At 54.7% G+C, this 25,827-nt stretch overlaps 1 protein-coding gene across 12 annotated transcripts in view; it reads right to left on the bottom strand.

Moving 5' to 3' along the window:
- Positions 1-23,582, bottom strand: part of IRS2 (insulin receptor substrate 2) — a 40,668-nt gene extending 17,086 nt beyond the window's left edge. For all 12 annotated transcript variants that reach the window (XM_055426706.2, XM_088842595.1, XM_088842594.1 and 9 more), the window contains exon 1: positions 19,051-23,582. In XM_055426706.2, coding sequence (XP_055282681.2) covers positions 19,051-23,032 — 3,982 coding nt within the window. In that variant the 5' untranslated portion in view covers positions 23,033-23,582. The remainder of the gene's footprint in view (positions 1-19,050) is intronic.
- Between the last annotated feature and the right edge of the window lie 2,245 nt (positions 23,583-25,827).

Here is a 25,827-nt window from a genome sequence, read left to right as displayed (position 1 = left end):
CTCCAGTATTCTGGCCCGGAGAATCCCATGAATGGAAGAGCCGTGGGCTACAGTCCATGGGGTCGCAAAGGGTGGGACATAACTGAGCGACTAAGCACCTGCTTCAACTCAAAAGACCCAAAAGGGAAAAATGCCCCGAAGTTGCCAGCGGCCCTTCTCCGGCCTGTGTGCCTGCTGAGCTGCTCAGTCACGTCCAACTCTTTGTGATCCCCTGGACTGTAGTCCACCTGGCTCCTCTGTCTATGGAATTCTTCAGGCAATTATACTGGAGCGGGTTACCATTCCCTCCTCCAGGGGATCGTCCCTACTCCAGACACCAAGCCCGTGTCTCCTGCATTGGCAGGGGGATTCTCTATTGCTGAGCTGCCTGGGAAGCCCAGACCCTTCTCAGTTATGAAACGTGAGGTCTTTTCTAGGTAAAACCGGATGAGGGAGCCTCCGTGACTTGCCAGGTGCCTTGGGGCTAATCGGCGAGAAAGGATAACGCTTAATTCTCCCGGAAGTCTCGTCACTGTAGCACCCAGGACACCCCTACCCCTTTCTGCAAATGAAAGACGGGAGGGACTTGGGGAGGAGTGAGGAGGGCTCCTTCTGGGTCCTGGAGTCTGAAGCTTCACACGCGACCACCAGCTGATTCTAAACTCCCCCGGGACACGGAGCCCTGCAGGTGGTGCGTCTCTGCTCGGGGCGCGTGGACCATCTCATACCCGGCACTCAGCCCGTGCCTGTCAAAGCCCTTCACGAGGCTCCGATGAGTTCAACGGAAACCAGGACCCCCAGGGTTGGTGTCAGTTCTCACAGGCAGAAGAGCAGGATAAAAACCTTCTCAAGGAGCACAAAAGCGACTCGGGACCATCCGAAGCCCAGGAGAAAGCAGCCCTTTGTCACCTCCCACGAGTGGCCTTCTGAGAGAGAGGTCAGCACCGCACAACCAAACCTGGCCCTTGCCCGTTTCTGGAAATGAAGTCTTATCAGAACGTGGCCCCGGCCACTCACTCAGACTCAGCTGATTCTCACCCTCAACAGTGGGTTGAGGGAGGGGGAGGGTGACAGGGACGCTATGTCCCCAGAACACGAGGAGGAGGAGGAGGGTAAATCTGTGAGAGCTACAATGCATTTCCCTCTCCTGTTACCCCTCGAGACTCACGGATAGCCCCTTAGAAAATGATCTGCAAGCTTGTGTGCTTTTGAGATCTGATCCCATCCACTCACAGCCGGCTATCCTGATACAGACCCTCCTGAGAAGGAGGGAGCAAGTCATGAAGTCATTTATGAAGCCACCACGCTCTTCTGGAAGCGGTTTTCCTTACACAACTATTTGATGTTTCATGAATAACATAGCAGTATCCAATAAATAGGATTATAACTAAATATATTCTACAGTACTGCTCCTTCAACTCGAAAAGAAGTTACATACATTAGACCTGCAACTCAAAAAGGGTCTGAATCTCTTCTCTTTCTTGGGTCATTTGAAAATGCGACTATAAGGATTATGTGTCTGCCCCCAAAAACAATAAATGTTTTTGGGCCAAATGATAGAACTTGCATTAAAATGCCAACTATACTATGAATGGTACAACTCTTCCCTTAGCTGTATATTTGTGTTCCGTCACTCAGTCGTGTCCGACTCTTTGCGACCCCGTGGACTGTAGCCTACCAGGCTTCTCCGTCCATAGGATTCTCCAGGCAAGAATACTGAAGTGGGTTACCGTTTCCTTCTCCAGGGGATCTTCCCGACCCAGGGATCGAACCCGGGTCTCCCGCATTGGAGGCAGACGCTTTAACCTCTGAGCCACCATATTTAGGTATACTATAAAAATGTTAACACCGTGTCTAGGTGAAGTTCTCAAGCCAAATACTATACTTTTCTCATAAACTGGAAACTGTATATATATATCAAACCTAAATACCATAGTTTTCCTATAAAGGGCTTTCCTGGTGGCTTGTCAGTAAAGAGTCTGCCTGCAATGCAGGAGACCTGAGTTCAATCCCTGACTGGGGAAGATCCCCTGGAGAAGGACACGGCAACCCACTCCAGTATTCTTGCCTGGAGAATCCCACAGATAGAGGAGCCTGGCGGGTTACAGTCCGTGGGGTCGCAAGAGTTGGACACGACATAGTGACTAAACCTACCTACCTATAAAGTGAAAGGAATGTAGAATAACCATTTATTCAAAATATAACCATCCCCAAATATCCTGCTGTTACATAACATTTCAAATGAACCGTTCTTTCCTTCGGATATTTAAATATTTAAGAGTTTCTATTAGGTCTTTTATGTTTTACAGTTTGATACATTTTGTTTTTATTATTGAAACTGAAATAAGCATTTTCCGGAAATCTGAAATTATGCCAAACATAACTCAAATCCCCTCTAAAATATCACTGAATAGGAAACAGACTTATGAGTACCGTTTAAAAGATACACCTTCAGGAATCTGAAACTCTGTTTTTATACTTAAGGATGATGCAGGAACTTGGAAATGTATTAAAAATAGGAGCCGTGAAAGACTTATCATTATATGGGAAAAAACACAAAGAATTTAAAGAAAACAGGGGGAACATATTCTGACCCACCGCCACCCCCCAGCCTGAACGGTCTCCCAGCCTGAACGGTCTCCCAGCACTGAACACAGACCGCGGGGGCCTCAGGAGCCTCGGCGTCCAGACTGTGGGTCAGTCTCCCACCAACGACACATCCCTGACAGGGCGGCCGGCTCCCTTTCATGGGGGAAGAAGCCACCCGGCCTTCAGGCTGAGACCTAGACCTCCCTGCAGAGGGGAGGCCGCGGGTCCCCAGCCGGGCGGCCCCGTGCTCCGGAGTCTCGGGGCACATCTGCCATCGTGGCCTTTGGTTCATTCAAACCTTCACCCGTGAGTGACGTCACCAGCAACTGCAGCTTCGGGCAGCAAGTAAACAGGCCGTGAATGCACAAACATGCGGGCAAACAGCTCCCGGAAAAAAATGAATAAACTTGTTTTCACTGGAAAGGAGCAGAACAGAAGCAGAATTGTTTTTTGATGGGGTGGGGGGGAGGGGGGTAAGTCCGGGCTGTTTGAAGCGAACATTCTGGGATATGGCACAGAGCGCCTGGCTCGGGCGCCTTCTGCACGCCCCGGGCACGGGCCCCCGCGTCTGGGCGGAGGCCCCCACCAGGCGGGCCACGGGGCCCAAGACCTCGGTTCCCTCGTGGTCACACACAGCCGTGCCCCCCAGTGCAGATGGACGTTTCAGTTCCCCTGTGGCCGATGAGAGCCATTTACCCCTGATTGAAATTTCAGTAACAAAAAGTGGAACGTGCGGAGTTTCAGACCACCTTTATCAGCTTCATTTACTGGAAACAAAACAAAAAAAAAGGGTGAAAGACAGCAGCTGATGGCTATGCCTTCCCAGGGAAGAGGGGCTGGGGGAACCCAGACCCCGGTACTCCCGATCTGTAGATGACCGCCCACCCCCCACCCAGCTTCACCTGCAGACATCAGCTGCCTGGCCAGGTGAAGCTGCCGGGTACCCATGTTCAGCCCACACCTGCAGCGTCTTTGTATCTTCAGAACTGGAGCCTCGGCTGGGCAAACCTGCCGGGAGAACTGTGGAACCTCGGCACAGACAGGCCTCGGAACAATTCTTCCCCAACCCGCTTGCTGGGAGGGACCCCACCCAGCTGGGCCCCTCAGGAGAGCCATTGGAGCCTTGAGTTGGAACCCTGGGCCCCCAGCCCCTCAAGGAGGGTCCAGGACCGCCAGCTGTCAGACACGGAGCAGGGAGGTGCCTCCAGGTGGGAGGACTGCAAACGCGAGACCGAGGACACCCAGGCCCGTCCAGACGGCACACGAAGGGGACCGGCTGGGAAAGCCTTGATCACAAACCCGCTCCCCCACCCTTCTCCCCTGGAGAGAAGGCAGAGGGCAGGAACTCAACACCCAGCCACGCCAACACAGCTTCCCAAGCTGCTGAAGAGTTAAGAGAAAACGCAGGGCGACGGTCGACTCAGTGTGAAGACATTTCTCACAGTAGAAGGAAGTGCTGACTGACACGAACACATCCCTGGGCTCCAAAAGCTGGGCGGGCGTTCTCTACGACTCCCGAGAATGGAGGTGGCTCCCACCCACCTCTTCAGGAATCAGAGGATGCAGGCGACAACAATGACGCCCCGAGATCACGCACACAGGACCGTCCCCCCAGCAGAGCATCGCGCAGACAAGGATGCCCCGTCCCGGGAGATCCCTTCCGCCTCGTCACACTTCACAGCTTCACGATTTTGTGACACTCGCGCTACACAAATTATGATAAAATAACTTGTTTGCTCCATCGTCCGTAGAGGGCAGCTGGCCGTTTTACAATTTCTGCTTGATGTGTCGAACTGAACATGACAGGGCGGGAGGCCTCACGGGGTCCTGAACTGGAACTGGAAGGAACAAGAGTTACCCTGCCCACACGCCAGACCTCCTGGACGGCTCGGGCAAGACGACGCGCACGTCCAGTCGTTTCCAAGTCTACGCAAGCTGTCGGCCTGCAGGGCCGGGGAGGCCGACGCCGAGAGAGAGGCACCGCCGAGACCCCGGTGCCGGTCACAAAACTCCCAACGCCCGGACACGCAGCCGCCTGCCGGGACTCCTCACCCATCAAATCCTCTAGACCGACTTTATGAACCGGAGACGCACACGCCTACGCGTGTTTCCTAAGATACACGCTCCACAGAGAAAACGGAATCTCAGCCTTCCCGCCTGGGATGCTGTCACGGCAGCCCCTAAGGGAGGAAATAACGACTAATACAGATGAAATAAATAGTCAGAAAGACATCGTCGCTTTTCTCTTGTTCAGATGGAGGAGGCTCATTAAGACACTTCCACCCAGACCATCACTTTCTTACGCATTTAAGAAAAATTAAGTAAAACTCAGCCTACATTCTAAAGACAGACTCAAACCCACGTTAAGTCCTTAAAAGTCAAGTAAGTTACAAATAACCACACACCAGTCTGTGTATCAAGTGTGTGGTTTCCTCGAAACAGGCTGAAAGGCGGGGAGGTCTTTCCCACGTGACTCACTAGCTTTTCCTGGGCTCTGACACCCTCAGCTCCAAAATCACCCCATCAACGCTCTTCTGTTGAGGTCCCATCCCCAAGAAATACAGGGAATACTGACTTATCTATCCCTTTGGTTTCCCAGTCAGCTGAGGAAGGAAACCTGTTTGCTGCAGAGCCTGAACTGGGGCTCCTTACCGGACGGCATTCAGGGTGGATGGACGCCCTGGGCAGGGAGGGAGTAACCAACCCAGTTTATCAAAGGAGGGTCCTGGGGTGCCAACAGGACACGGAGCCCCAGGCAGCCTGAGCTGCCCGAAGCATCTCTCCCCACAGCCCGGCAGAGGCTCCCCCAGGCCCACCAACTGCTAGACCCGTTCCCCCTCGGGTGGTCCCTTCAGAAAGCAAGAACAGGGACTTGTCCTCCTTGGAGGGCCTGAGGATGAAATACCAACTAAACACGTGTTACAAGTCATAAGGCGCTTTCCAGATACGTCTGTGGAGCTGAGAACGCAGTTCTGGGACTGAACACAGGTGCCCTGATGCCACTGTTCACCCTGCGACCACGTCCCCCTCTGTCCTCCCACCCCAGTGACCCCTCAGCAGCTTGCTTCCCCCAGAGAACTCTGGGGCCTCTGCACCTGTGATGCACTATCTTTGAGAAAGAAAGTCAAGAGGTGACACAGACCACGCTAAGTGGAAGAAAAAAAGACGCTGTGGGAAAATGAGACGAAAAACATTTAAACGCTTCACATGTGGTTCCAAAGCAACAATGTTTTCCGCCTGTGCTGTTAAGCAGTAACACAGTCTTTACACCAGGCTCCACATGTCATGGGCAGCTGTTCATTTGTCCTCAGCAGCCTCTGCTTTCTCCCTGATCCCTCCTGGTCAGCTACACAGGTCTCCTTCTGGTCCTGGGGCACACCAGCGACTTTCTGCCCCAGGGCCTCTGCACCCCTAGTCACTCCCTCTGCCCACATGGACCTCCCGTAAATATCCCCAGACCTCGCCTCCTCGCCACCTTCTGCCCCCACTCCCTTGCTTCAGTTTCTGGAGCACTTGGTATCACCTATATTACTTCACGCTCTGAACACACGTCAATATTAGGTTTATTTCCTCAGTTTCAAAGGTAGGCTTGAAGATGCAGTACCTTTGGCTTTGGTGGTGGGGGGGTGGAGTTGCTTTTTTTTTCATTTGTTTTCCCACTTGGAAGTCAAACCTCTTTCATCCCAGCCTGCACTCTGCTCTTTTTCAAATGGTGACAGAGTTTTAAAGTACACAGCATGTCACAGTCTGCACCTCTGCTCCCACGTGGTGCTAGTGATAAAGAACCTGACTGCCAAGGCAGGAGACAAGAGACGTGGGTTCGATCCCTGGGTTGGGAAGACTTCCTGGAGGAGGACACGGCACCCCACTCAGTATTCCTGCCTGGAGAACCCCATGGACAGAGGAGCCTGGCGGGCTACCGTCAGTGGGGTCACAAAGAGTCGGGGACACAACTGAATCAACTCAGCGCGCGCACAGAGAGCTGGCTGAATCTGAAGGCAGAAGGACCCTCCCCAGCCTCCATCTCTCCTGCTCCCAAGCCCACCTTTCCCTCGTCCCAGGAGCCCTGAAAGGAAGTTCCTGTCATTTGTTTGCTTGCTTTTTCAAGGAAAAAAACAACAGATAAAAGACACACTTTTTAAACAAGGGTCAAGTCAGGCTGTGTTGAGCAGCTGCAGGCATGCCTAACACCTAAAGAAAACAGAGCTCGCCTCAGAAACCACCCGGACGTCTAAAAGCTCAGCAAGGTTGAGGCCTAACCTATAAACAGAATCGTGATTATGTGAAATGTCCATGGATCGTTTATGAGAAAAATATTAACTGAAATTGAAATGCTGCCTCCTCACGGACAGCCACAGCCCTGAACATACCGCGTGCTCATGTTCCCGGCTCCGAGAGGCAGGGACAGGTGATGGGGCGGGTGTGGGTCCCGCCAGCTGCCCCTTGCACGGACCGCAGAGGAGCGTCTCTCTCCAGCAGGAGTTGTGGGCCAGCAGAGGAGACTCAGAAAGCAGGGGAAGGGGTCCCGGGACCTAGCGAAGTTTCTGGGGCCGGATGGCAAAAACAGGATGCACGGAGCAACGCTGGGAGTCGTGAGGTGAGACGGCCCAGAGCTCACAGGGGCTGGCAGCTTGGGGCTGGGACCGCAGCAGATCAAACCTGGGGGTTCTCAGAGAAGAAAACTGGCGTAGAAATTCCACTTCCTTGGATGGACCCCAAGTGAGTGTGTGGGGCGGAGCGGGGGCGAGTGGGGCACTCTAAGCTGTGATCCCACCAGAATTTTCCCGCAAAAGGCACCTGCAGACCCAGCAGCGACAGTCCATCCTGTGTCTCTGGCCGAGAATGGCTCAAGCAGGAATGCAAAAATGAACTCTGAGCATCCCAGCTGAATGGCCACACACTCGAGTGGCGAAGATGCATGCTCATCACCCAGAATTATTCTAGGGGCTGAATGAAATGCTCCACGCCGGGGAAACGTGGGTATTTTACTAGGGTGCATGTTTCACTTGGAACCAAGTCTGATCACAAACCAGCGCGACCCACAGGCTAAACCGCTTGCCGTAAAAAGCAAGAAGTAAACCAGCATTAAGCTCTGTCCGTCATTCTGCGTCTTCACAGCTCTGATAGGATCCTCAACACCGGAACGTCTATCAACTTGGAAGCTACGTGAACTTTCACCTTGGAAAGAAAATGCTCATTTCAAACAGCTGTCAAAATAAATGAAATTGAAAGAATGTTTCAAAATCCATGCCTGCTATATTTATAGGAGTGTGTTGATAATTCATATTGAATATATTCACATCATTCACTATTAAAGTTTTTTGTTTGTTTGTTTACTCAACCAGTTAAGGTGGATTTTCTGAAACAGACTGAGCTAAACATCCACCCCTATTTTATAATATTCGAAAGAAAGAAGAAACAGATACTGCAGTTTTGCTACTAAGATATTTTGCGAAAATCCATCTAAATATTTTCAACTGAACTGTACATTTATTAAAAGTTTAACTGGTGAAGTAAGAAGAGATCTTTGCAGTAGTTTTGCCAAGCCTATTTGACAGAAATATTTGATTAGATGTTTGTTTAAAAAATTTGGAATAAATATAAGCGAGCTTAAGAGTTAAGACCTTACGAGTGGTTTATGGCTTTGTTTTCTGTTTCACTTGCATAATATGTAAAGTGTTATTTTAGGTGTCTTTCATGCGGAAAACAATTTTAAAAAGCACCTGCCTCACATAAGAGACTTCCCTGGTGACTCAGACGGTAAAAGCATCTGCCTATAATGCGGGAGACCTGGGTTCAGTCCCTGGGTTGGGAAGGTCCCCTGGAGAAGGAAATGGCAACCCACTCAGTATTCTTGCCTGGGAAATCCCATGGACTGAGGAGCCTGGCGGGCTACAGTCCGTGGGGTCGCAGAGTCGGACACGACTGAGAGACTTCATTTCACATCATATAAGAATTAAAGAGTAGCATGGAACCACCACAAATCACATTAACAATTCATCTTTAAAAAAACGCCCGCAGGCTGTGGTGTGAGAGACTGAGCACTTTCCCTTCCAGGAATGCCCGTCGTCTCAGCAGTCCAGGGGTTCTGGGCTGCACCACCCCATCCCTCATCTTCAAACGAAGTCACCCTGCACCGCAGCCTCTAACCTGCTGCTGCTGCTGCTGCTAAGTCACTTCAGTCGTGTCCGACTCTGTGTGACCCATAGACGGAAGCCCACCAGGCTCCGCCATCCCTGGGATTCTCCAGGCAAGAACACTGGAGTGGGTTGCCATTTCCTTCTCCAATGTGTGAAAGTGAAAAGTGAAAGTGAAGTCGCTCAGTCGTGTCCGACCCTTAGCGACCCCATGGACTGCAGCCTACCAGGCTCCTCCATCCATGGGATTTTCCAGGCAAGAGTACTGGAGTGGCTTGCCATTGCCTTCTCCGAGCCTCTAACCTACCCCCTGCTTAATCCTGCTATTGCCTGGAGTTTCTAAGACACTCCCTGCATGGTCTTTAAATTTAGAGAGAGCACCCTGGCCTAAGTTCAAAACTTCTCCCCCACCTCTCAATTCCCCCATCATCCATCACCCATCCATCCACCCACCGTGGACTCCGGAAGCCCTACGAGAGGGAAGCAGCAGGGACCACGTGGGGCCTCGCCTGGGCCTGGGTCAGGGGCTTCTCCACGTGTGACACGGTCACTGAGCTCAGCCTCCACGTTCCACGGCACACCAGCACCAGCACCGGCCGGGCAGCCAGCACTTCGTCCCAGACCCTCCCAGGAGGGCATGTTTTCAGGGGAGGTGTCAGACCTCCTCCAGGGAGACGCTGTGGCTTTGCTTCACAAACACTTGCATCTCAAATCCCATCCGCTTTGCACCTAACTGGGGAAGTGCTCCCCAGAGCCAACGCCCCAAGACAGGGCCCCTGAACTCGGCTTCCGTCTGATCCCAAGGGGCAGTTTCATCACTCCAGTCACTCCCAGCCTGTTTACCCCACGCCAGCCGGCAGTGATGACACGGGAATCGCTGGTGCACACGCTCCTGATGGCAGGCGCCTGACCCCCAGGCTGCATCTGCCAGGAAGGAAGTGGTCTCTGCTCGGATGCTGGCAAGACTGACAGCTCGTGTAAACACAGCCCTGGACCACTCCCCAAGGTGCCAGGCAGTAGAGCCCCGACTACCCTTTCTTCCGAGTGTGGAGAGCTGCTGTGGGAACCATTATGTATGTTTACATCTTCCTTTCTGCCTTCTGAAGGGGGCTCGGAGTCACCCCTTAGGAAGGCAGCGCCTTCTGAAAAATCATTTCTCATCCTGTAACAATGAAGGTAAGTAAATACATTTGTTTCCTCAAAAAAAAGAGAAAAAGATCTCAAAAACAGGAAGGGCACTGTTGAAATGATCCCTTCCGGAGAAAACCACCACTTAGCCCCACTGAGGAGCTAATTACAGGTGTTCAGGCAAATTCTAACACTGTTCGTTTTTGGACAGACTCATCAGCCAATAGAGTAATGACTCATTTCTTAGGAAACTTAATGGACTTGTCCGTAATGAGGAGTGAATGATGTTTCACTTAGAAAAGGAACGCATCTTAAGGACCCCTCACGGAATGATGGAGACCACAGACCCACTAGATGCTGGCTCAGTGAACCAAGGCGACCCACCAACAAAGGACCTACGTTTTCCCAGATCACAGAGGTCTTTTGATCTGAATTACCCCAAGAATGTTCTTTCTTCCTTCTCTCTCTCTTTTTTCTTACAAGGAAGCACATGAGTTCGACTGACCGCCGAGCCCTTGCCCTCTGCACCTCCAGGAGACGCTGCCCACACGGGCGCTGGGCCATCACCCTGGCTCCAGGCTGCTGCCTCATCTAAGTGTTCCTGCTTTCTCTGCTCTGTCCACCGTCACACCTCATGGTGCATGCGCAAAGCAATTTCCTGAGAGGCTCCAAAACAAAAAAGACTAGTAAAGAGCACTTCTACAGACAACACATCATTCCAGAGGGGGCAGGCTGTGTCAGAAGAGCAAGGGCTTCATGGTCACACAGAGGCCCGCAGACACAGAACATCCCATTCTTTCCTGGGAATGTTTACAAACATTGCTGCCAACTAATTAAATCAGTGACCTTGCAGAAGACGCCCACCTCCCCCGCCTCTGTTTTCACAACCTTCAAATGAGTATCATCAGACCTGAGGGTTCTCCACCCCTTTTCCTCAAAACGACCTTGGAGATATATATATACATATATATTTTTTTTTTTTTCCTGATTGTCACCACACTGTATGGAGAGAGTTCTCAAGCATTTGGTGTTGCAAAGGGGAGGTATCTTATCAGGTATAATATACAGTTTGTTTCCTGAAAACAAAGATAGCTGAGGAATATATGTGTCCACTATGCAGGTCACTGGAAGTCCAGGAAGACAGCCTGGGATCCCCAGAACAGATGACCAACCAACAATCTGATTCAACTCTGAAACCCACCACCACCACCAGAGCCTTGAAAATAATATTGAATTCTGAGCTCTTCAACCTAGCAGATGTGCAAACCAGTTTAAAAAATAAGGGAGCGTTCTGAAACTAACACAACATTAGCAGTCAATTACAGACCAACAAAAATGTAAAAACAAAAAAAAAATTAATACATTAAAAAAAAATGAGGGCGCTTTCCTTTATCATCCAGTCTTCCTGCTTAGCTGTCCCCATCTTACTCTGAATGAATAATGTGTGGAAGAAAAAGACAAGGAGATTCAGTAAGTGTCACCAAGTTTAACAGCAACCCAGCTGTTGACTTGAAAGCTGCCTGAGGCGAGTCTACAGAAAATCCCAGGATCGCTGCGGCAAATGAACTTCCCAAGCAGACTGTGTGTAAGATGATGGAATACACTGGCCAGAAGTCAGCCAGTAAGACGGCATCTTTGTGAGGTTCCACCCACCACCGCCCTTCCTGGCTCAGGGATTCCAAGACAGGTCGCTGGGACTCTCTGAGCTGCAGGCTCCTTAGTCCACAAATGGGGACCCCCGGGAAGTTCTGCTCTGAGGTAGGGCTGTTGGAGTATCACGTGAGACTCTAGGTATTAAAGCCTCTGAACACTATGAAGTGATAAAAAGCCCACTCTTTGAATTTTAAACACTTCTTTTGGCTGAAGGGGGAGAGAGAGGGACATGCAATCATCTTTCAGCACTGACCAGAACAACAGCTGCATTTTCATCACTTCAGCTTCAGTAGCGTTCTTTCAGCCTCATTCACAGCTCTTCAAGTTTTGGGGGTCACTAGTTACACTTATGGATCTCCCTGGTGGCTCAGACTGTAAAGCGTCTGCCTACAGTACGGGTGGGAGACTTACACTTATAATCTGGAGGCAAAAAGATGGGCAGATGTAAGTAAGGACTTTTGAATTTGCACTGCAAAAGTACGAGGTCACGTGTATAAATATTAAAGATTATGCATTGATTCTATGCAAAAATATAAGTCATTATTAAGATATACATATGGATTTTACGGTAATTATTGAAATCACTAATATAATGGACTCTATATAGTACCTATTTTTTTCACATTGAAAGAGTTGGAATTTAACACTGCACTATAGTAATTCACTCAAGCATCTGTACCGATACCTAACGGAGAGACTGAAGTCACAGTTAGCAGTATAGGTATACTTAAGGCTACAAAGCTTCAACGTGATTAGAGAACAGTATTATTCAGTGCTGGACCTTGAATTATGAAAAAAAATATCCACGTTAACCCTCTTGGGGCACAACCGGATGAGAAATGACGAAACTAAACACATATATGCGCACGCACATCACCCCCAAATGACAATTTCCATGGAAAGTTTGGTGCTTTTAATTAAGACTGACCCTACAGAGCCCGGTGTTCACAAAACGCTGCGCACGCAACCGTTCTTCAATGCCGGTTACAGACCACCGCATTTGACCAAACGTTCCAAATGAAGCCCCATGAGCAAAAAGTAGTTTCTAAATCCTGTCTATGCGCATAAATGTCACGCCTGGCACGAGAACACAGGGCCACGTTTAAAGACACCTTTGCCTGATAAAACTTTTTAAAAAGCCTCTGGACAGGGAAAAGCAACCTGATACAAACTTAACATTTCCTAATCCAACAGAAAAGAAATCAGAACCACTAACTTATGGCAGAAAGTGAAGAGGAACTCAAAAGCCTCTTGATGAAAGTGAAAGAGGAGAGTGAAAGGTTGGCTTGAAGCTCAACGTTCAGAAAACAAAGATCATGGCATCTGGTCCCATCACTTCATGGGAAACAGATGGGGAAACAGTGGAAACAGTGTCAGACTTTATTTTTTGGGCTCCAAAATCACTGCAGATGCTGATTGCAGCCAGAAAATTAAAAGATGCTTACTCCTTGCAAGGAAAGTTATGACCAACCTAGACAGCATATTAAAAAGCAGAGACATTACTTTGCCAACAAAGGTCCGTCTAGTCAAGGCTATGGTTTTTCCCGTGGTCATGTATGGATGTGAGAGTTGGACTGTGAAGAAAGCTGATCGTCGAAGAATTGATGCTTTTGAACTGTGGTGCTGGAGAAGACTCTTGAGAGTCCCTTGGACTGCAAGGAGATCCAACCAGTCCATCCTAAAGGAGACCAATCCTGGGTGTTCATTGGAAGGACTGATGCTAAAGCTGAAACTCCAACACTCTGGACACCTCACGCGACGAGCTGACTCACTGGAAAAGACTCTGATGCTGGGAGGGGTTGGGGGCGGGAGGAGACAGGGACGACAGAGAATGAGATGGCTGGATGGCATCACCGACTCGATGGACATGAGTTTGAGTGAACTCCGGGAGTTGGTGATGGACAGGGAGGCCTGGTGTGCTGTGATTCATGGGATCGCAAAGAGTTGGACACAACTGAGCGACTGAACTGAACTGAACTTGACTGTTACAACACTTGTAAACACGCAGCCTACAAGTTTTAACCCAATTACATTTCAGGGGAATTCAATGAATTCCATTCTGATGCAATGAATTCAATGAAGTGAGATCCCCCTACCCCGCAAGCACACACATATCTTGTACATTTTGCACTCACAGAGCGAACGCTAGTTTCCAGCACAGACTACAGCTCTCCCTGTTCACACTTTCTTCTGTGCTCTTTAATTCCACGCACAGTTAATGCAAGTCTGTGCCAGCCAGCCAGAAAGACATGGAAGAGTCAGGAGCAATTAATTACCAGCCTCAGCATTTCCTCGATCTTGACTGATGACTTCACCAGTTCTCTCCAGAAACAAATCTACAAATCTATTGCAGACGAGCTCTGTCTACAATATTCAACCTTGAGTGATTCAGAATAATCACTGCCATCTTGAAGAACGCATCCAAATTGATGAACTTAATGCAGAAAGACTCTTCGAACTGAAATGTGAAGAGCGCTATTCTCAGGAAACCTACAATCTGATCAGTAACAGGTTTATAACCACTGATTTTGCAGGTTCAGAAAATTGTTCAGCAGATGAAAAACGCCAGCATTAAAAGCCTTCCCCAACTTGTATGGAAAAACATTCTCCTCATGTCTGCAGCAGATCAAGTCTACAGAAACTCACCTACGACAGGGGCCCTGGTGAAGACCCAGCTGTGGGGGCAGAAGCCGTGGCCTCTTTCCTGCTCCATGTACTTGGCAAAGCAGATAAAAGAGTCAAGGTACGTTTTCCCTTCAGTTTCTCAGGTTAAACGGGAATACCTGATTCTACCCCAAAAAACAAAACAAAAAACCCTCTCCACCTGCCAAATCTGATACCAAAAGTTAACTGGCTCTTGGAACTCCACTTCTACAGAAAATGAATTAGTGGGAATTTTAACAGAAAAGCCATTATCCCCATGCTGGTCCTGAAACTTCTGCAAGTTCTTTTCAGAAAGAGACTCATTTTAATACTAAGGTCTAAAGAAAATAAAGCATTAATTATCTATTAAAATTCCTTTTCAGGAGGGTGGTGGGCCCATGGAGGAATGAAAGAATCAAACACTGGAGGTTTTCCTGACCAGTTGGGACAACCAGGCAAACCAAAAACAGCGCAGGAGTGACCACTCTCATTGAGTCAACCCCAAGAAGCGGAGTCCCAGTCATACAGTGATGACTGAGCAGTTGAGTTTCAGGGATCTGTTTTTCTCTTGATGCTCCCCAGATGAAGGGCCAACACTGTCAGTCTGAGAAATCTACATTCCAGTTACATATTTTCATCTTGCCAATATCTCTTAATATATGACCACATCATAAAAGGTCATCAGAAAGTTCGGTCCTGATATAGTTTCAGGATTAGAACGCTATTTTCCTTCGCTGTTATTCTACTACGTAATTTAAAACACTACTGCGTGACGATTGATAATTATCTACCAAAAAAAAAAAAAAAAAACCTCCAGTGAAACAGAGATGGGAGAAAACAAAGGCTCTCAGAGACTGGAGTGAAACCAAACAGAAGAGGCCTGCATTTCTCAGGAAGGTACTGGCTCCACGTTCAGACAACTATGAGGGTTTGGGGTGTTATTTTTCTTTTAAGAACACGCATCGACAGAAGTGTCTTTCCTGCACATACTCGTGGTTTCAAGGTAGTAAGTATCAACAGCATCGTGGGATTTATCGGCATTCTTCTTTAGAGGAGCCGAAGCTCTCTGGATGTGGACAAGCTCCTGGACCTCCCCACGGAGCACAGGAGGAGAGGGTAATAAGGGCCTCACTTTGCAGAGGGAGAAAGTGAGGCAGAGGGACTCGTCTCAGACGTGACTCACCGAAATCAGCAACTAGAAACCTGGTTTCCTGATTCTTGGGTTCGTGTTCACACACCCTGCCTCCTTTTCCGAAGCACTATTTTGGTAAAGGTTTCTCTTTCAATAAAGGAACTAGAACGAGTCACGTGACTTTCATTCAGGAAAGCTTGTGTGTTTTCATTAGCACCTTAGTTGTCTGCTCCTGGGAAAAGGGTGGGAGCCGGGCACCTGATTGGCTTATTACGATAAGAGCCGGCCAAACAAAGCGGAAAAGCAGGCACGACAGAGAAAGTAAAGTGTGTATGGTTTGTCAAGCCATCTCCTTGGAGTTCTCAAAATATTCAGGTCCCCTGCTTGAAGATTTCAACTTTTAAACATAAATTATGATGGTGTTGCTCTCTTATCCCACGATTCTTTCTGTGGGATGTGAATAAATAGTCCTTTTATCAAACAAATTTAAATACAGATGCTTTCAGGGCAATTCTTATCTAATCTGCCTTGTGCATACACACACACCAATTTTAGAACAAAAACCTCAGGAAAGAGGAATACTAAAATAGCACAGTTTACAGTATAGAGCAATCTATAATCCTAACAACCAAACATACAAAGTTAATTTTAAAACGCGGCTTTACTGCTCAGTAAATTCAGCAGCAGCATGTCTGCTCCCAAACAACAACACGGCAAAGATGGCTTAGACTTTGCCACAGACACACCCACAAAGCACAGGACAAGTGCCTTCCCCCTGCTCCCAAGTGCGATGCATAATTTACAGTTAAATTTTCATCTTCTCTGGACGACCTACAAAGACACAAACACATGTCTGGGTGTCAGTCTAAGGGGTACTAACTGTTTAATTGGCTCCAGCACTGAAACTCCGCCCCCAGCCCCAATTCTATTGGAAACAACCAACCAGCAAACCGTTGCTGGAACTCTATCTAACTCTTTGTCACCGCTTATCCAAACACCAAACACTACCCAAGCGACCCCGAATGATTCCAACTCCATGGAGCTCATGCAGTTTTTCCACTCAGCACCCGAGGAGCTGGGTGTGGAAACACAGCCCCTTCTGAGGGTCAGGGCATGCACCCGGTGACTCAGGAAGCTCACTTTCCATTTTATCTTCAAAGAAATGCTTTGCAAGTCTTCCCTCCATAAATCATGCTCTCAAAGAACACTTATCTCCTATGAACTTTTTATTTACGAGCATCACAAACCAATGTCTATGCACAAACAGGAGTTAAATAAAAGTGGATGCTCTTTCAAGGTTTCCCGACAGTCCCTTTCTGGCTGTGCAGAACACAATTAAGCCCCCCCCCCTTGTTAATTAAAAGGAGATCCTCCTCTTCCCTAGTCCACTGCTCTCTGAGCTCAAATTAGTCTACTAGAAATCCGTTTAGCGGCCAGGCCTTTCTGAAAGAAAGAAAAAAAATGGTCTGGACACAATGGCTCAATTGTAGTTATCTATTTTGTTTAAAAAAAGTCTTTTTCCATTCTTAAGAGGGTGTTTACCATAACACCCACAGAGAATTTGGACAAACAGCAATCCAAAGCGATTTCAGTGACCACGGAACTTACAAACTGTTTTGATTTCGGAGCCCTGAATCCTATAGGTCGAGAGGAATGTTATACCGGTGGGAAATCGGGAACAAAACAAGGCAGACCAGGCCTCTCGCTAAACTCATCTCTTGCAGTTTAAAATTTTCCCTCATCTGAAAAGGGCATTACATCAGCCGTGAATTATGTTTCTGAATGTATCTACTTTATCCGAAAGGCCTTGGATTCTTTCAGGCCTGGAGGCACACACCCCAGCTCACTCTTCCGCTTGCTGCGAGAACCGCCTCCCAGGGCCCTCCTCAATCCAGTCCGGGTTTTTCCTGCCTGCTCCACCAGAGGCTGTAAAAGGTGTTGTGTTCTCAGGCTGTTTTTTCTGATGAGAATCAGATTTCAGCAAGAGGTACTTTGGTGTTCACTGTGGTCTATACCCCTTCCTGTGCATGCAGATTTTTCCCCTAGTCAAGTCGAGTTATGCTGCTGTGTTTATCTGGCCTGTGTCTTGGATGGCACCTAATAATCCTTCAACTCGAAGACACACCAGCAATTTTCAGACACACCTGTAGGGCTTAAGTGCCTCCAAGAAAAGCGACCTTCAGCTGAGCCTCACCATTTACGGGGCACATCCTGACGGCTTCCAACTGGCGTCATTAGATGCCGACGTGCCTTTCATCTTGTAGTCCATGATTTTAGAAAAAAAGCAAATCACTTTTCCTCTATTGTATAAGAATAACAGGGTATCCACCCCACAACTATAACTTTATTTTTTATTCTTTAAATTTATTTTTATTGGGAGGATAATGGCTTTACAATATTGTGTTGGTATCTGCCGTACACCAACATGAATCAGCCACAGGTGTACATATGTCCCCGCCCTCTTGAACCCAGCTGTAACTTTAAATCCCATGGATGTGAGAAAACACATGCTGGATTTACCCCGCATCAGATGCGTCTGTTTGCTTTTAGAACACAAGGTGTACAGATCCCCAGGCTGTGTCCATCATCACCCTATAACCCCAGCAGACTGCTGACCACAGGCCAGCATCTGAGCACTGTTCACTGCTCTGTCCTCTGCGGTTCCCACGGCGCCTCTATCTTCCTGCACCGAAGCAGCTATAAAACTAAGAAACTCTTTGAGCCTGCCCTCCTCTCCTCCCCAGCGTCACTCAGGGTCTGAGACAACCAGGTCAAGGCAAGCACACCTCTGTCCTCGCGGATCTGTGAGGAGACAGGGAGGAACAGCACTGGGCACCGCCCCCTGTGACTGCTCCTGAAAAGACCCCTGCGGCCGTCTTTCACCATCTTCTCTGAAGCCCAGATTCTCATCGCCTGGGCAACCGGGAAAATGCTGGTGCCTGGGCTCCGCCCACTGGCCGCTTTCCTTGACTGCGGCTGACCCCACAGGTCATTTCTCAGACCTTCTCCGGCAGTCTAACTGAGGCAAGTGCCCCCAACTCCGCCCCCAGCCAGGGCCCCCGACCAGCAGCACCAGCACAACAGGGTAGCTTCTTAAGAAGGCACACCAGGAGCCACATCCCAGACCCATTGCATGGGAATCTCAGGGGTTCACCCAGCCCGGCCATCCCCGCCTCAGACTCTCCAGGTGACTCCCAGGTGGGCTCAAGCTCCAGAGCTGGGTTTAAGCAGCATCACCTTTTCAGCCCCCTAGAGAACAGGCACGTCAGGGCTCCCTGCACGGCCAGCCCAAAATGGATGCTCGTTTCCTAAACAACTTTGGGGCCTGTTTTTATAAACTTTGAAGCTCAGCAAGAATCAGCCTGGCCAGGCTCCAGAAAAACAAAGAGAAAGGTGACGTATGTGGGCCTGGGAGCCGCCAGTGGGCGGGTCTCTCCAAGCGGAAGTTTCCCACCTCACAGATCAGAGGACCCCCGGACCTCCTCCGGAGGGGAGTGGCTGACCTGGGGGTTCCCCCCCCACCCCAGGTGTTCACAGAGGGGAAGAGGAACGGGGCTCTGGGTCCCAAGAAAACAGATCTGCCTCCCGGGTCGGAAAACTCACTGTTCAACTCAAAGGCAACTTGAGCGCTCTGGCGAGGTCTTTGGGGAAAGACAGGCTCTGGGTCAAAGGCACAAGAAACCGAGAGCCCTGCGCCAGAACTTGGGCACCGAGGTCAAGGTACCCCGAAGGGAAGCGGTTTCTAGCCGCCCGGCCTGCCCGCCCTCCTTCCCGGCCCCGGGCCCTCACCTTTCACCACCGTGGCCTCTTTCAGGTGATGCGTCAAGAAGTCGATGCTGGCGTAGGCGTTGGCCGCGGGCAGGGCGCCGGGGCCCGGCCCTCCGCACACCCCGGCGGTGCTGCCGGCGCCCACGGCGCTGATGAGACCCCCGAGGCTCCGGGTGCGGCCCCAGGCGCTCCTGTCGCCCGTCTGCGCGTGAGGGTGCTGCTGCAGGGGCGGCGAGAGCCCCGGCTCGTCCCTCACGTCGATGGCGATGTAGTTGAGGCCGTTCTGGAAGCCAGCGGACGTCTCCCGGCGCATCGGCGGGCTGCTGCCCCCAGGACAGCCAACCAGGCCGCCGCCGGGCTGAGCAGGCGTCCAGGCCCGCGCCTGCTGCGGCGTGGGCGGGGGCCACTGGCGCGGCGAAGAAGGGGGCTCATCGCCCCCACCCAGGACACCGCCGCCGCCCCCTTCGCTGCCTTTCCTGAGAGAGACGTTCTCCACCGAGGCCGAGTTGTGACGCTTGGGGGTGTGAGCGAAGGACGGGGACACGGGGGTCACAGTGGTGGTCGAGGAGAAGGTCTCGGAGCTGTGCCGGCGGCGGCCCCCCTGCGGGTCCGCGCGGATGACCTTGGCCCCCCGGTGCGGGTCTGGGGGCTGGCCGGCCTGCAGGAAGGCCTCGACCCCCGACACCTGATCCATGAGGCTCAGCCTCTTGAGGCCGGACACGGGGCTGCTCACGCGGGCACCATCGGGCTTCGGGGGCGCCGCGATCGGTTGCGGCGGGGTGGCGGCGACGCCGAAGGCCATCTCGGTGTAGTCACCATTGTCCCCCGTGTCCGAGGACGAGGAGGAGGCCATGCCCAGGCCCTGGGAGGTGGGTGCCGCAGGCAGGCGGTACAGCTCACCCGGCGGGGGCGGCGGGGGCGGCGGCTGCAGGGCCGAGGAGGGGGCAGCCGGGCGCGGGGGCAGCGGCGGGTACACGGAGGCCTCGGGGGACAGCAGGGCGTCCAAAGAGCCCACGGGGTCCCGGCCCGGGGCGCCCGGCTGCGGCGACTTGGGCGAGCTGAAGTCGAGGTTCATGTAGTCGGAGAGCGGGGAGCGCTGCCGGCTGTCCCCGCTCGTGCCCGGAGTGCCGGAGCCCAGGGACGAGGCTGGGCTGCTGGCGGACAGCAGCGAAGATGAGGAGGCGGCCGAGGCCAGGAGCGGGGGCGCAGGCGGCGACAGGCGCGCGCCAGCCTCCCCGAAGTCGATATTGATGTACTCGCCCGGACTCCTGGGCTCGGGGGGCAGCGGGTACTCATGCATGCGGGGCAGGGCCGGCAGCCCGTCCAGGGATAGGCGCGTGGGCCGCACTGCCCGGCAGCGCTGGGCCAGGAAGCCGTCGGGGCGGCTGCCTCCGCCACTGCCGGGCCTCCCAGGTGAAGGCACGGCAGGGTGGGGTGGCTGGGGGTGGCCGCTACCAGCCGCCACGGCCGGGAAGGCACTGGCCGGCTGCGCTGGGCCGGGGGCCGGCTCCAGCTGCTCCTCCTCCAGAACGCGGCCCACGGGTGAGCTCATGAGCACGTACTGGTCGCTGTCGCCGTGGCAGGCGTGGGGGGCCTTGTAGGAGCGGGGCAGGGAGCTGTAGCAGTAGCCCGGCAAGCCCCGCAGCGTCTCCCCCGCGGCCGAGAAGAAGTCGGGCGGGGTGCCCGCGGTGCCCGCATCGCTGGGGGACATGTTGAGGTAGTCCCCGTTGGGCAGCAGCTTGCCGTCGGCGCTCTCCATGGACAGCTTGGAACCGCACCACATGCGCATGTACCCGCTGTCCTCGGGGGAGCTCTCAGCCGGGGAGCCAGTCTTGTAGCTGACCACGGTGCCCGGGAAGGCCCTGCCGGCTGCCGACGCGGGCGTGGGCACCGCAGCCCCCGCGGGGGGCAAGGCCGCGGGCGCGGGGCGCGGCTGCAGGATCTGCTTCGGGGCCGACACACTGGTGGGGCTCATGGGCATGTAGTCGTCGCTCTTGCAGCTCCCGCTGCCCGCCCCCAGGAGGGCCACGCCGGGCGTCATGGGCACGTAGCCGTCGTCGGCGCCCAGGTTACTGCTGGAGCTGCGGTGCGAGCCGATCTCGATGTCGCCGTAGTCCTCGGGGTACGGGTGGTAGGCCACTTTGGGAGAGGACGCGGGGCAGGACGGGCACAGGCGGCCGGAGCTGCCCGAGAAGGTGGCCCGCATCAAGGTGTACTCGTCCAGGGACGCGGAGGATGGCTGGGGTGCCGGCCGCTGCCGGGCAGGCGTGGTCAGCGAGTAAGTCCGCTTCCTCAGCCCTCGGTCCAAGTCCGGGGCGCAGTCCCCGGAGACCCTGCGGTAGGCGCGGCCTCCGCAATGGCTCAGCGGCCGCTCCATAGTCATGTAGCCGTACAGCTCGCCCGCGCTGCCGTCCCGCGCCGGGGGCGTCTCGGCGATGGACTCGGGCGTGTTGCTCCGGTGGCCGCAGTAGACCCTCAGGTCCCCGGGGCTGGAGCCATACTCGTCCAAGGACATGAAGCCGGGGTCGCTGGGGGAGCCAGAGGCCGAGGCGCTGCCGCTGGAGGGGCGCTGGGGGTGCAGGGGGTGCTGCAGGTGCGGGTGCGGGCCGGGGGGCGGCGGGTAGGAGCCCGAGCCGTGCCCGCTGCTGGAGGACAGGCTGCCGGGGCTGGTGGCCGCCGGGGGCGAGTGCGCCATGGGCACGGACATGGAGCGGCTGTGCTGAAGGCCGCCCCCTGCCGGCGCCAGCGCCGCTTTGCCCGCGCGGCCGCCGCTCAGCGTGTGCGAGCGACTCAGGGGCGCGCGCACCGGGCCCGGGCTCAGGGGGCTGCCCGCCGCCGCCCCGGCCCCGGCCGCCGCCGCCGCCGCCGCCGCCGCCGCGCCGCCGTCACCCTCGCTGGCCGTGCGCACCCGGCACGCACTGCACTTGGCGGCGGGCGGGGTGGCGGCCAGACTGTCGGTGCGCGAGCGGCGCACCAGTCCCGTCTGGCTCGGGGGCAGGTTGACCAAGTGGTGGTGGCGGCGCGCGCCGGGCACGCTGATGGGGTGCGTGGCCGACGAGCCGGACGACTGGCTCTTGCTGCGCGGCCGGAACTCGAAGAGCTCCTTGAGCGCCTTCATGGCCTCCAGGACGGTCTCGTGGATATTCTGCGCCACCACCGAGTCGTCCGCCTGCATCCACAGCTCGCCGGGGCCCGTGACGGCCGAGCGGCCCACCTCGATGAAGAAGAAGCTGTCCGAGTGGCCGCAGCGGCGGATGCTCATGAGCTGCAGGGTCACCGACGGCTGCTCGCAGTTGAGCTTCACGAAGCCGATGGTGCGCGCCGACAGGCACAGGCGGTATACGCCCGTCAGGTTCTTGCTCTGGCCCAGGCCCTTGGGCTTCAGGTTCACCTGCCACACCTCGCGGTAGGCGGCCGTGGCGGGCGCCACCAGCCCGTAGCTGTCATCGGCCGCGGCGGCGCCCGCCGAGCCGCCCAGGGCGCCGGGCAGGGAGGCGCTGCAGGACCCGGAGGTGGCGGCGGCGGCGGCGGCGGGGGGCGCGTCGCCGGCGCCGGCGCGGCCCTCGCTGACCAGGTCGGTGAGCGCGCGGTACCAGCCCTCCTGCTCCTGCTCGTTCTCGGCCGCCACGGCGAAGTACTCGTCCTTGGTGTAGAGGGCGATCAGGTACTTGTGCTTGGCGTCGGCGCGCTTGTTGATGTTCAGGCAGCAGTCGAGCGCGATGACCCGCTTCGGGGCGCCCGCCTTGCTCCGCCACTTCTTCTCGCTCTCGTAGTACTCGAGCCGCGGCGGCTGCGGCGCCGGGCCCCCGCCCGCGCCCGCGCCCGCCTCGTCGCCGCCCGCGCCGGGCCCGCGCAGCACGAAGAAGCGCTTGTGGCCATGCTTCTGCTTGCGCAGGTAGCCGCACTTGCGCACGCTGCGGCTGTTGTTGTTGTTGTTGAGGTTGAGGTTGGGGCCGCCCCCGCCCGCCGACCCGGGGGGCCCGGGCTCCGGCGGGCTCGCCATCGCGGGCGCTTCAGGCCGCGCCGCCCGGCCCGGCTTGGAGGGGCCGGGGGGGCGGAGCGCAGGGGCGCGCGGGCGGCTCCGCACCACCCCCTGCGTGCCCGCCGGAGCCCGCGCCCCTCGGGCCCAGGAGGTGGGGAAGGCTCGGGGAGGCCCCGCGGGGGCCGGCACCCGCGCGGTGGCGCAGCGCCCTCCGCGATCCGGGGCCCCAGAAGGTGCCCGGCGCTGGCGGTGGCCGCCGCCCCCCCTTCCCCGCGGCCCGGCTTGCCCGCGGCCGCTGCCTCCCGGGCTCTCGGGCGGCGCCTGGGGGACTCGCTGGCTGGGCCGAGAGTCGGGGTCCCCGAGCCGCGGGGCCGAGCCTACGGCGCGCGCGGCCGCACGGGTCCCGCCGCCGCGCTGCGCTCCGGGGCGCCGGGGTGCGCCCGGGGACTCGGGGTCCGCGCCGCCGCCGCCGCCGGGGCTGCCGCTGCCGCCGCCGCCGCTGCCGCTGCCAACGGCGACCCGGGCTCGTCGCGGTCCCCGCCGCACAGTGAGTAACACATCGCGCACCGAGTGACTGAAGTAAGAAGAGCAAAACAACATGTGACTCGGCGTTACGCAGGCACACACGGCGCGGCCGCCCCACCCCGCCGCCCGCATTGGCGCCGCGGCCCCCGACGGACGGCGCGCGCGGCCAATGGGCGCGGGCCGCGGGGAGGCGGGCCCCGCGCCCCCGCCCCGCCCCGCTTTCTCCGGGGCCGCGTTTCCCGCCGTCCCCTCCCGCGGGGCGCGCGGGCCGGGGCGGGGCGCGGGCGGCCGAGTTAATCGGAGGCTCGCTGCGGAGGCCGGCCGAGGCGATGCCACCCAGGGCGGGAAAAGGGGCGCGCGGGAGGGGCGGGGGCCGGCCGCCGCGCGCGGGGCCCGGCCCGCCCGCCTTTGGCTCAATTAACTGGGCTCGCAGCTTCCGCCGGGGCGGGGCCGCTGCAGGGGGCGGGGGCCGACCGAGATCCCGGGCCGAGACCGCGGGCCCGGGGCCCGGGGCTTGGCAGGGGGCGGTGGCACCCCCAGCCCCGGGCCCCGCGCCGCCGCCCCGCTGGCTGGGGCCTGGAGGAGGCGGTGGACTTGGCTGCCCCCCGAAATTCCCTCCCGCCGCAGCAGACACTGGGGCGCGCGGATCCGGTGCCGGGGCTCGGGGTGGGCGCGCGCCCCCACCACCGCCGCCGCCCCCGCCTCGGCGGGTTCGCGCCTGGGTGGTTCCCGTGGTGCCCGGCCCGCGGCTTGTTTACGAGCATCCCATTAGTCACCGGGGAGCTCAGGATGGATGGCAGCTTGGAGCCCCTTCCGGAGGGGGACCCGGGGTCGGCAAGTGGCGCGGACGGGGGCGCTCCCGGGGTCCCTCCCGCTCAGGGCGGCCCTTCCCCCGCACCCGATCGTGGGCCCTTTCCGGGGCGTCATCAGCGCCATTCACTAGTCGGGTTCTCGGGAAGTTGAAATCGTCTGTTTGGATGTAACAGGAGAAAGGGGAGGACGAGCGGGCGGAGAAGACTGCAGTTTCCATCGTGCCGGGAAGAGGGCGGGCTCCGGCGAGCCGAGCCGGGTCCCCGCGGCCAGCGCCCCCCGCCGACCCCCGGCCCCGCGCGCCGAGGCGCGCGAGTGGGCGTCTCCGGACTTGCGCGCCCGCAGCGGGTGCCGCGTGAAAGATGCCCTTGGATGCTTCGGATATTTGCATCTACGTGCCTTCTGTGACTTTCAAAGTCGATTACAAATTAGGACCCACCATATAACGCGTCTCCTAAATGACTCTGAGGGCTGCTGCTGAGGGTGGGAGTCCCCGAGTTCAGATCCGAGCAGGCTATGAATCCTGCGGAAACGAAAAAGACTATACACACAAGCCTTGGTCGGGTTTTTTGGTTTGTTTTTAATTGTGTCTTCATGAAATGATTTGAAGCAATTTTTTTTTTAATCTCCTGGAAGTTTGCCTTTGAACGCCGTCTGTACCTTACATTGGAACCTTCGTTTCCAATGTCATGGAGTCTTACGTTGAAGAAAAATAATTTAAGATTGTAATTTTTGAAAGAGTGATAAACATTTTAACATGTTTGTAAAAATGTGACCTGAAAATTCTGCTAGTTACTATTATGGGCCGAGAGATCCCCACTTACGGAAAGATCCTAGTAGTTTTGTTAGTTGTTATATAAATTATGGTTACTGATGAATAAGGTAAACAGAAGGGTCAATGACACAAAAGTCATCATAGAATTTGCCTCAAAGAGGTGTGTTCAAAGTCGATCCTTCATTTTAAATAAACCGTGCTTTACAAATTAATACTTCTAGGAGTGGCGGGGGGTGTGTGTGTGTGTGTGTGTGTGTACGCGTTTCTGTGTGTGGGCATGGGTGTGTATGTACATTTGTGTTTGTGTGTGATTGTGTGTGTGTTCTATTACTTTTAGATCTTGCTGTCCCTTTTATGGTAACAGATGTTGCCTAGCAAGCTGTCCACCCAGCAAGGAAAGTTGATGGGGCTTCTCATCTGGGAGCTTCAAGACCATGTGGCCCAATTCTGTTGGCTCTGTGATCATTTCCAGTAAACCAGCCTGCCTAAATGTTCAGTAACCCCAGCAAGCAGAGGGTGATTGTGGGGTAACCTCTTTCCAGAGGGTGATTGTGGGGTAACCTCATGCCATAATAATTTCTTCAAAGAAAGGATTTTTCCGCTTGATTTTGGCTTTTCAAACAAAATTAAGTTTTCAAATACTCATTGAATACTTAGTTGCTGTGCCCTTCGGATGTCAACCCAAGTCCATCTTGGGTTTGTTGTT

Source organism: Moschus berezovskii, chromosome 13 (assembly GCF_049115385.1).
Source record: "Moschus berezovskii isolate FMDL1 chromosome 13, NW_MosBer_1.0, whole genome shotgun sequence".
In the NCBI taxonomy this organism is placed as follows: Eukaryota; Metazoa; Chordata; class Mammalia; order Artiodactyla; family Moschidae; genus Moschus; species Moschus berezovskii.
Note: the sequence above shows the minus strand (reverse complement) of the source record. Positions and strands in the feature narration are given on the sequence as shown.